The sequence below is a fragment of the Thermobia domestica genome, chromosome 5 (genome assembly GCF_964235325.1).
Source record: "Thermobia domestica chromosome 5, izTheDome1.hap1.1, whole genome shotgun sequence".
NCBI lineage: Eukaryota > Metazoa > Arthropoda > Insecta > Zygentoma > Lepismatidae > Thermobia > Thermobia domestica.
This window is the reverse complement of record NC_137458.1, coordinates 295,951,451-295,964,076: the sequence shown is the minus strand read 5'-3', so window position 1 is coordinate 295,964,076 and position 12,626 is coordinate 295,951,451. Positions and strand designations below refer to the sequence as shown.

At 36.3% G+C, this 12,626-nt stretch overlaps 1 protein-coding gene across 4 annotated transcripts in view; it reads left to right on the top strand.

The window, feature by feature from the left end:
- The window catches only part of GC (gamma-glutamyl carboxylase), a 66,798-nt gene that overhangs the window by 34,074 nt on the left and 20,098 nt on the right, over positions 1-12,626 (top strand). For all 4 annotated transcript variants that reach the window (XM_081760329.1, XM_081760330.1, XM_081760331.1 and 1 more), the window contains exon 7: positions 2,799-2,960. In XM_081760329.1, coding sequence (XP_081616455.1) covers positions 2,799-2,960 — 162 coding nt within the window. The remainder of the gene's footprint in view (positions 1-2,798; positions 2,961-12,626) is intronic.

The following is a 12,626-nucleotide window of genomic DNA, read 5'->3' as shown; positions in this document are numbered from 1 at the left end:
GACATAAGTGTGCAATTACAACATGCTTTTTCTCAAAGAAAATGACACATATAATCACATAAGCAAGTATACTGATAATGGTACATACCAATCTATGAAGGACGGTTAATGTAAAGCGTATCTGTAAGAGTGATGAAAACACAAGAGCTGTTCTCACCTGAGACGCTATCATCTATCTGTAACGTGTGATATTCTTCAACACCGTACCAATATTCACTAATAATTACATTTCTGATCTTCTTCACAGGGATTATTGTTGCACATTCCAAACTCACGCACTAATAATGACACAACTGCTTTGAGATTCATATTCATGCCCACAAGAGGAAATAACTTTTCCATATGATGAATTAGAAGATACTTTGTGTCATTTTCTAGCACTTCTTCAAGAGTGGCTCACCGTCCAAGGGCACATTAACCTTCCTACCAACCATTCTATCTTACTTGACTACTTCACTGATAACGCAGGTACTAGCTAATTAGCTTTCCGTCGTATTTTCTGTCTGCAAACTGGACACACAATAGGTGGCACGGGCTCACCTTTGGTCTCTTCTTTCTCTGTCGTCAATGACTATCTTTCCCTTACTCGCAAATATTCTGCATGTAAACACACATTTCCTTTGGTCTGTATATAAACCAGAGTCCTCCAAGCTTTAGCGTTTGCGTCATACTAGTGAGTCCATATCACAGAGTTTATATACGTCCTTCTTTCATGTTACTTCTCAACTCACAATAGTTACTACAGAATGATTAACACCAATGTATTCCTGGTAAAATTTCAGTAGTATTTCATATGCCACATGACCCACTTTGTCATTTATACTGTGAATCCAAATTCAAGATGTCTGCTTTCATTATAGCGGCCATGATGTTAGCCGTATACTGAAAAAAAATATCACATTAGGTAATTTTTTACGAATTTGAACTTCAAAAAACGACTTTTTTCTAAGGTTGAAAGAAGACAAAGTTTCGGTAACATCGTATAAATTTTATGGAAGTCACCAGACAGACACACAAATGCTATTAATTCGACTGGTAGAAGCTCTCTTGCACTTACTTCAGTAATTATTTTGGGATCCATAATTTGATATATGCTACGAGAGACTTCTCTTGACGTCTTATAACACAGCATGTGGGTGAAGGGTGATTCGTCAGTGGTGTAGTCCGGATAGTCATGGAGATATGCAGAATGATGTTGTATAACCTCGTCAAGTACGTGTCTCGAGTTTGTCTTAGTTCATTGGGCCATATATTTATTTTGATGGATGACTCTTGACACTGTAAAATATGCAGTTCCTTCAGCACTTAACGTGGTCTTTCCAAAAACGTGTCAATTTTACTGATTTGATTGCATTCAGTATATGTTATTTCTCTGCTGTTAGTTCTTGATAAAAATGATTGCATTGAAAACACCGTGGAAATAGATTCTCCATTAAGAAACCATTCAGCTGTGCTTGGAAATCAAACTTATTTCATCTAAGGAGAATTAGTTCACTATAAAAGCGTAATATTAGAAATGTAATAGTCTCTCCTTACTTCCCTAGCGGCTAGAGCGCGCACATCTGGTGCACATGGTCTCAGGTTTGAGTCGTGATGGGAAAGCATTGATATTGAACGCGTTACGGTGGTTCGGATTTTACCTAACTGTAGGTCCACGTCTCAAATAGTCGTGGTGCTGAAAAGGAAAACTTAAACTTCAACAACTAGAAATGTAGTTTAAGGCGGGAAAAGTTAGCTAACAGTTTAATTTATTATTTATTAAAATTGTAGTGACTTTAAAATATCCTTTTATTTATTCAACTATATACAATTCGGTAAATGATTATTGCGATCCTCAACACAGGTCTTTTTAGATTGCTTGAACTACATAAGGATTACCTTTTCCTTTATCCGTAACTTAATGCTATTCTATCTTTCAAATAAATTATCCCTTTACCTGTACGATTTACCTTTCTTTGTACTAACCAGTATAATGTAAAGATGGCGATTTGTAGTTAGTGAAATCTTCCTTTGAAATTCACACCTGCGTATCATGTCGCCAAATGTTCAGTAACTACAAATTACCAGCTTTACAAGATACTTGTTAGTACAAAGATAGAAAAAGTCGTAAAGATATAAGGATAATTTAGTTGAAAGACTACTAAAAGTGCGTTTTAAGTTTTACGTCCCACGGTTATGCCGGTTAGGCTAAAGGAGACGGTGATGATGAGAAATGAATGAAATGGTGGAATGAAGAAAGTGGGAGGAAACGTGAGAACCCCGAGAAACCCACAAGCACGGTGTTTGTCCACCGCAAAGTCCACATGGCGCGAGCTAGTATCGAACCAGGGACCCCAAGCACCGGAGGTGAACGCACTACCACTGAGCCACCGCGCCCCTATTCAAGAAAGATAATTAATATTGTGTATGACTGTTCTGGGAAGCGGACTTGGTAAAGTAGTAGTTGACGCATCGACACGGTATGCCGAAGATCCCGGGTCCGATTGTCGGTTCTTTTTCACTCTTTGTGTATTATTGAATAAGCATCTACAGAAAATTTCGTGTGTAAAAAATCCAGTTGTTTCCTTCCTTCATTAATATATAACAGTGTTATAGTTCGCCAAGCAATAGTAGTTTTCTAAAAGAATCTGTACTGAAAATAGCAATAACCACTTGCTGAAACGTACATAGTTGAATAAATAAAAGGGTGTTTTAAATTAGTTTAAGTACATTTTTAGTAAGTATTTAATGGGCATCCTATTGAATCAAGTAGCAATATAAATCATTGTTAACATATTGTATACTATGTTGTATTTCAGGTATGTTTCCATATGTTTGCTTGGCCACATTGCCATTATTTTGCTATCCAGATTGGCCAAAACAATTGGTGAAGCGTATGTCATTTTTACCTCCTTGGGCTCTTCCGTCCACAGACAATCCACAGGAAAGTGATGTGTGTTTGTATGAGCCTCCGAGTCACAGTAAGTAGCTGGGGAAATTCTTCTAGCCATAAGTAAAGAAGCACTCTTCTATTACTGTTAAATACAGATTTTTTTTCATGTAGATCTTATTTCTTGTAAGTTTGAAAGAATAATGGTTTCGCTGTTCATACGGGTACGTGTAGATTTACATTTACTTAGAGTTGTGGAATTCTTTTGTCTCTTAAATAATAATAGTGGCCCACGGTGGTTCAGTAGTAGAGCTTCATCTCTGGTGCATTGGGTCCTTGGTTCGATCCCAGCCCGCGCCAAGTTAGCTTTGTGGTGGACAAACACCGTGTGCGGATTTTCTCGAGATTTTCCCGTTTCCTCCCACTTCCTTCATTCCATCATTTAATTCATTTCTCATCATCACCGTCTCCTTTAGCCTAGCCGGCATAACCGTGGGACGTAAACTTCAAATATTTCATTTTTTTGTTTAGCTCTCGCGTACAGTTTCTTACCATAGTATACAGCTTGAACCTAGGTTGGTTTAAAATATTTTCCTACAAGGTACGAGGGAAAGCCAGTAAGTAAATTAAAATAGCTTCATAAAAAAAGTATTTACATGATGACCGGTTTTATTTTCCTTGGGATACTGTCTCATCAGTATATGAATACTTCAATACCTGCTATGTAGAAATTTGTGGGTTGTCGCAGTCACCTGTGGAAGGCAGGTCAGTGGTAGAGCGCTCACCTCTGGTGCAAGAGTCCCTGGTTCGTTTCCAGGAAAGATGAGTTTACGATGGACAACATCATGTTTTACAGGTTCTCTAATGTGACTTTTATACTCCGTGGATATGTGGACAAACTATCTAACTACAATTCCTTCAGTTCCTTCTGGTACCTAAGAGACTGCCACCACTATCTGTAGAAGACATACCGCTAACCCAACGATATATCCAGTATTGTTAACAATAAAGACAAGTGGTTATCAACCTTCTGATTATCATGGACCAGAAAAAAGACAGGAATAAATGTTGGAAATACGAGGAAGCAGTACATCATTGAGATATTTAATTCTAGTACTTGTTATTTTTATTTATTATTCAAATAATGAATTTAAAAATTACAAAGTTTAGAGTCACAAGCACATTTTCCTCTTGGGTTTGTAATTTGATAGTCACACAACTATTTATTTTCTCTGAAAAGTCATTTTTATGCATTCAATGTAAAATTTGTTGCTGTTCGTGTGTATTTCTCAAATATTACCGGTTCTTGGATCCATTGCAAGTTATAGTCCAGTCTGTTATCCTAGGTCGTTTTAATTTTACAGATAGGAAATAAAGTTTTTCATATAAAATACCTAGTTGAAAACGTCATTAATTATTTGCTTTGACGTCTTTCTTGCTCATATCTGGATATTCTGCATTCACACCGAACGAAAACTGAGTTAGTGATATGTTTCTAAATGTAAAGTTGAGAGTTATATCAAAATGAAGTTCATGTGTTTCTAAATCTAGAGTTGAGAGTTACATCAGAATGAAGTTAAGCTAAACTTTCAACCTCGTGAAGAGTTAGACCAAATAGTCAATAAATTTCGCAAAGGCAATAGACGAAATGTCGCGGAACACCTTGCAATTCATAGATGACAAGACATCTTGTCATAGGGCAAATCACCCGGTAATGCGAACCTCAAAATAATTTCGCGAACCTACATCGATCTGCTGACCAGCAGCTGAAAATCACTAATATACCTTGGTCTAATAGGTAGACTAATAAATATAAATCCGAAAATTAAGAATTATTTTCTATATAAAATAACTTAGTAAAATGTAAAGTACGAATATGTAAGCCCATAATATTTTAAACAAACTCGATTCGAATGAAATTAATATTTCAGTGTTGTAAGGAGTATTAGTTTGTGTAGAACATAGTTTGTATGATATAAAACTAATTGTATTTAGTTATTCTTCTAGTTACTTTCCTTCGTTGTTCTTTTGATTTTTGCATACTCAGTGTTAAACCAACATTTTAATAAATAGTAACACCCAGAAACAGTTGTTGTTGTTGTACACTACATAGAAATATATTTTTGATGTCAGTATTGTTAGGTGATATTTAGTTAATGAGAAATTCGGTTCATTTCCCTCAATAGATGCGTTTTAAGAGACACCATCACGGTGAAATTAAAATACCTCTAATTTTACTGTAATTATGTGATATCTTCAAATAGATAATCAAAAAGTGGAACAAGAGCTCACTAGACAATATTATTTTACATGAGATACCGTTATCACGACTCACCTGCTTTCGATTTCCAGTCATTTAGAAAGTCGGCATTTATTTTCGCGTTTCTAAATGGCTGCAAATGGAAAAGTACTAAGTGGCTCGTGATAACGGTACCTCACGCAAAATAATATTGTCTAGCGTGCTCTTGTTCCACATTTCGATTACCTTTTATTTATTTGAAGAAATCACATAATTACTGTAAAATTATCGGTATTTTAATTTCGCCGTCCCATCTTCTAAAACAAAAATTCATTCCGTTTGAGTGAATTCTTTGGTTCCGTTGAATTGATTATCTATTCTCCTACATTTTAGGGAGAAATCTCGCCTTTTCTTACCTTTGAAAAGAGCAAAGCTAGAAGCTAGCTATAATCATCGTTTTTCTCTGTCAGGTGGAATTTGATTTACTCAGAAGAAAATGCTGTGACTACAATCACATCTCATGTTTCTAAGACATGTACTTTTGTTTTCTTCCTTGCGCAAAGCCCAGCACAAGTTAATATACAGTCCTAACCACCGTAGTAGCTCAAGTGGTAGAGCGTTGGCTTTGTGTTCGGGAGGTCATGTGTTCGATTCCTGCTGCCGACCATCCTGACTGGGATTTTCCAGGGTTTTCCTCAGTCCTACAAGGCAAATGCCGGGAATATACCAACTAAACACTCTGGCCGATACCTTCCCAGATTCTTTCCATTGTTATTGTTGTTGTTAGATATCCAGTAAAAAATGGCCTCTAAGCTGTATCTGATGATTGTTAAATAAATAAAGTGTGATCACCGAGGGACGTCATCCCATACATGACAGGCTAACATGGACATAGATGCCAAAAGCCCAGAAATCTAATCCTAATCCTGTCAGTAATGTCAGACGAAAAAAATAGGTATAGTTGAGATAGGATGATGAGAGTTAACTACAGAGGTAATAACTATATAGACTGACATATTAACACGTCTAAACAGACTGACATATTAACACGTCTAAACAAAAGCATTTTGAGGTTTCCAATTCGAGTTTTCAAAGTATATTAATCGTAGGATATGGTATTACTTTTGGTATTCCAATTTTTGTCTATAGTACCTACATCTAAGTTTAATTTTGATTCCTTTGTTTGAATGAAAACGAACTCGCTGTAACACTAGACAGCGAAACTTTGTCGGTAAAATGATTTTTAAGTGAATCTGTGTGTGTGTGTGTGTGTGTGTGTGTGTGAGAGAGAGAGAGAGAGAGAGAATATGAGAGAGAGAGTGTATGTGTATGAGTGAGTGAGAGAATGATTTCGCTCGAGTTGTTTCATTTGTTTTCCATTTTATCACGTTCAGATCTCATGCTCTCATGGTGATCTGTACATAACCTTGGGATGCATTAAAGTTTAAATTTCGTTTCTCTTCTATTTGCTTTTTTTGTTTTTATATAGAACTAACAAAATATTAATTTGCCTTAATAGCTTATTAATGCTTGTTGCATGCTCTGTAGTATATATATTTACCTTCTAGCATATAGTGTAGGTAGATTGATATGTTTCTAGATACTGTACTGACATAGGATTTATATAGGCGTAATCCTGGTTATTATATATATATATATATATATATATATATATATATATATATTAGACGTTTTCTGTCAATTGTGTTAAGGCTGTTCGTCAAAATTTACACATAAAGTGAAATATCTCTAATGACCACACTTTGAGCCAATACCTCATCATGACTGCTTTTAACTGGATCATAATTACATTTCATAAAAGTAATGTATTGCCACCATCACCACCTTTTATGACAGCCACCTCTTCTCCCGCTAAGACAACCACTTTACAACAGTAGAAAGTCGATGAACCTTAGAAGTAACAAGGTGTACCGTCATGTTCCGAGCAGAATCTGATTAATAGTTCTGCAGAGACAACTGTAGTAGTCATATTTTTCTTCCCTTTACATATTGTTCTAGTTGTGACAAGGCTAGTGGAATATTTTGCAAGCTTAAAAAAACAATGTCTAAATATTGTCAAATGTTTTTTTCTTTTTTCTTTCTAAATCAGTAATTGTAAAGCACATCCTTAAGAAGTTACATTAATAACATGCGTGTTTCTACTTACAATCTGATTTTTATTTATTAGTATTGCGCTAGTGGCCTATATACGAGGTAGCTTTTAGTATTGCAAATTATCTCAACCGATTCGTTAATGGATTAAATCCGTTAATATCTTCACGGATAACGGTGCCTATCTATATTCCGTTTAAAATCTATAGTACTTCCTAGGTTCTATGCAGCCTGCACAATAGCAAAGAAATGTTGGTTGTCTATAACAAAAGGATATGTAGCTTTTATTATTGCAAACTACCTCGGCCGAGTTCGTTAGTGGAATCGATCCGTTAACATCTTCCCGAGTAACGGTGGTTATCAATATCCCGATTAAAATCTATAACATATACTAGGTTCTACGCAACCTGCACAATAGCAAAGAAATTTTGGTTTTCTACAATAAAAGGATATATAACTTTTATTATTGCAAATTATCTCAGCCGAATTTACTAAGGGATTCAATCTGAATATTCACGGGTGACGGTGGCTATGCATATGTGATACATGAGAGTATGTGCTGAAGTTAGAATTTATTTTGAGGTTAAGAGTGTTTTTAAGGCTAACATACTTTATGGTTAAATCTTGAAAAATATTCGGGGGTGTGAGAGGGTATATAACACTGACCGCTTCAACTACCAGCATAGATTCACGTATAAATGTGAGTTTCGCTTGATTCTTTTTACTGTCTTTTGTCAAAGTTTATTTTGCGTAAAGTGGAATGGTATGGTATATAGAACAGTGGGGAAATGGAAGTGTAATAATGCAAATTATGGCGTCCTTCCCATATCATCGCTTGAGTGATACCATCTCCCAACGTAGTAACTCCCTCTACACTTCTCTTTTCGGATATAAAAATTCTTCTAAACAAACACCAACAGAAAACAAGGTAGACTCTATAATTCCATTGTAGCCCTTCATAGTTGAGTTTTAATCCCAACCTTGAAATTTCTGGTAAAATTGAGATCTTACGAACACCCTTGTTGACGATCAGTTTTAGTTGGATAATTCTGGGTGAACTTAGAGATTTCACTGTCACCGTTGGTGCGTAGTGGGCGAACACCGTCTGTATGAATTTTCTCGGGGTTCTCTTTTAGCACACACTTCCCTTCACTATACTATTCATTCTCATCATCACCGCCTCCTTTAGCCGACACGGCATAACTGTGTAAAGAATCGAGTTTGATCAAATTTGTGATGATATAAATTTGATCTCCATTCCTGATCCTTTACAGAATTTGGCGCCCGAACAGGGACTCGGATACCTTTAACTGTGGGACATAAAGCTTAAAGATTTAATTCTTCTTTTTTCTTGTTTTTAGAACTAACCAAATATTGTACTTTAAAATAGTTCGTGTCACAACTTACTGTACCTAGGTAAATTTTGATGAACTTGAATCACATGTCACCATAACTTGTCTGGTGTCTAGAATATTCTCGTATTGCTATCGATGCTGGATTATGGCTTAACTAGCGAAGTGTCCTACGTTTGATTAGAAATAAGTTTAATAGAAAGTACAATTACTTGTGTATGAAACTCGTCAAAGTGATTTTGTATTCTACTTATATGTAACTAAATTGCTTTCTTGCACTCGGAAACGGTTTAATTACCATTTTACATGGAAATAGTTATACAGTCAGAAGAATTATAGAAACAAAATTAGTTATTAATATTGGAAGCATGCAAAAATGCAGACTGGATTGGAAATCGAACACATCTCTGGCTTGATCTATCAGTGCGTTAAACACTACAGTACCCAATCAGGTCCGTGATTAGCGACATACTTCTGCACTTTTGAGGTCGGTGTTCAGCCACTCAAGCCACATGAACTATACCGCAATTTCTGTTGTGTTTTGGACAATCCTGTTTATATATAAAGGTGTGAGTGGAACCCATAAAGGATCCAATATCTAGCCCAATCGTGTGTTGTTTCTATTTTTTGAACATAATTGAATTCGAATGTATACAAGGGTCACGGTGGCTCAGTGGTAGAGCGGGATCCCTGCTTCATGGGGTTCCTGCTTCGATCCCAGCTCGCTTCGTGGTGGACAAACACCATGTGTGTAGGTTTCCTCGGGGTTCTCCCGTTTCTTCCCACTTGCTTCATTCCACCGTTTTCACTCATTTCTCATCATCACCGTCTCTTTTAGCCTAGACGGCATAATGTGGGACGTAAAACTCACAGATTTCGTTTCATTTTCATTTTTCCGAATCTGTAGAATACAGGCATGATGTTTCAGCGGCAGAACTTCCATATCTGGTGTGAGAGGTACCTGGCTCATTTCAATCCATGTGAATTTCTGGTGGACAGTATTGTATTCATGTTTTCTTTAGAATAGGTTTTCTCCTACATCTTTCAATAATCTTCCAACTTCATCAGTCCACAGGGCATAAGCGTGAAACGTTAAATTAAAGATTAGTGTATAATATTGAAGGGTTTATGCCACATTGCATTTACAAAAAATAGTCCCAAAGGGAAGGGGTTGGGTGTAAAATCTGTTTATGGAAAAATGGAAAACGTCATAACATTCTTCATGATATCGATTTTTCCAAATTCATCCCCAAACGGCGGAGAGGAGAATTTTATTAATCTTACCTTTTTTAAAAAAAAAAAAAATTGTTGGATGTAAAATACGGAAAGGACACGAAGGAGGGGCTGCAAATATTGTCTGAGTTAATATTTGAGAACACTTGGTAATTATAGAATTCACAAAGATTAGATATTATGTCACATACTGAAGAGATCATACTTAAATTCGAGATAAAAATCTCCAAGTTGTAGATTATCAACGTATAGAATAATACGAGCAGATATTGGAAAACAATCACAGATCGTGTTAAAATACGTAATAGATAGTCAAAGTAAAATACACACAATTAAACATGTCTTACCTATTTTACTACATAAGAGCCGAGGATCTCAAGATGTTTCCTTAAGCGTGGCTTTTTCATAAAAGTCCGTTTCCTGAGCGTATAGCCATCTTCAGACGACGAATTAAACTTCTTCAGCCAAATCAAACCGTTGACCGCTCATAAATCATTTCAGGGGACCAAAGAAACAGAAGTCTTGAGGAGTTTGGGCTGTGTTGTATGTTTTGGATTGCTTCCTAGCAAGATTGAGTAATTTTATCATAAAGAACAGTTGAACAACATGAGGGCAAGCGGTGTCACGAAGCAGCGTGACATTTGCATTGTATCTGTCGGGGCATTTCTCACGAAGGGCAGAAGGCAGCATTTTTAATGTGTTGGTGCAAATACAGTGTTCCTGGATTGATGGAACTCCACCAGAATAACGTTGTCCCAGAACACTCTCAGTAAGCTTTTAGAGGAGAGTGATCTGGTAACCCTCAGTTTCATATGAGTCTGGAATGTATTCATTCCATACTAGATGGCTTTGTTTCAAGAACACAAAAGATCATCCATAACTCATCCTCGATCACTGGATCTTCCAGAAAATCATGTTCTTTGTGTGTGCAATAAACCAAGTGGTCCAGGAATGACATAATCTCTGGGCCGTTGCTTAGCTGCCAAGGTCTCATTGGACACCCTTCGCGTACTTTGGAAATAACAATATTTTGGTTTGTCTGTCTATTATCGTCACTGTTGGGATGAACGTGGATCGACAATGAAGTTGTATTTAAAGTATATCGTAAAATTTATACTTGGCTGTTGCATTTTGAGTACATGTATCTTTAAAATTCAGGAAATAAATAATCTACAGGCTTGTTTGCCGGATGGAAAAATGAGAAAGCATATAATGTTTAAGGGAGGAAGAGGAGAAATGTTTATGCACAAGAGTTTAGCAATGTAGTATAGGCAGAGAAAATTTCAGAGTTAAACGGTTCTTTGGACTATAATACGCAGAATTCATGTATTCAATAGAAGTAGTGTTGCCATATACATGTAAAAGGGTAAAAGTTAGTAAAGAATAATGCGTAATGACACGCCAGACATTTTGAAAGTAAGTGGGAAAAAGATATCCTTTTGTTCTCAATTTAATCTGTTCTCTTTCTCCGAAATATTTAGAAACTATTGAGTATTTGGCTACTGGTGGAAACATAGACGTTATTATCATATATACAGGGTGGCCCAAAAGTAGGTATACACCTCTGCATTGATCAAGTATAACGTTCTAGTTTATGGATTTATTTGCTTCTGCTGTTCCGAGCTTAAGGTATAAATAAAAAGACATTAAGAACAAATAATAAACTAGGTCGACCTGTTTGATAACAATAAGAAATGATATGAAATACAGTGAGTTGATCAGTACGGGACTGTATACCTACTTTTGGGCCATGTCACGACAAAAGAAGACAAAAAGTCGTCTTGCAAGTTGTCGAATTTAGCGTCATGTACGAGTGACAGGGCTGCCAACTTAGAATCGAAAATCTAATTCCGACAATTGGAATGGAACAGAAAGATGTACACGTACTTCGGGAGGTGATTCATGACATCAAAAGAAAACAAATAGTCCTCTTACTGTTATCGAATTCCGCGTCCTTTACGAGTAATAGGGTTACAAACTTGGAATCGAAACTCAAATTCTGACAATGGAATCGGAACAGAAAGATGTGCACACACTTCGACAATATGCAACAAGACTTTCTTTTTGTGGTCATGAATCACCTTCCGAAATATGTGAACATATTTCTGTTCTGTTCCAATCGCCAGAATACGAGTTTTGGTTTCAAGTTGGCACTCGTACACGACACGGAATTTGACAGTTCACTCGTACACGACACGGAATTTGACAATATGCTAGAGGATTGATATTTCTAATCTAAAGTGAAGGAATTTTTTTATATCAGACGAGCCGTTTGGGCTATGTACTCTTTATGCGCCCAATGTTAAATGATAATGCAACGTTGCCATTTACCTGGACCCACAACATAAGCGAATGAAGTTGCTGTTTTTTACGCTAACATGTCGATGACCAGCCCACATTTCAAACAGTAACGTCATTCACTTATGTTACGGGTCCAGGTAAATGACAACGTTACATTTTCATTTAATGGGCGCATAAAGAATGTACAGCACAAACGGCTCGTACGCTTTAAAAGAAAATTCCTTTACTTTAGATTGGAAACATCATATTTGGAAACGGTTTTCCCTCTTACATTTTGTTGTAGCTCTGATGATAAGAGTTATCCTATGTCAGGGGACTTCTGAGACACCCTATATATATTGGATTGTTAATCCGCAAAATTGCTGACTCTTAATAGTTATCCTGTAGTTGTTGTTACATTAATGCGCCATTTGTTCCACAATTCTGTAAAGTATTACTGTATTATAAAACTTAAGTGAGAGAAGAAATTGACTCATTTTCCCGACTTAATGGTTCAGCTAATCTTCTAGTGCCAATGTAT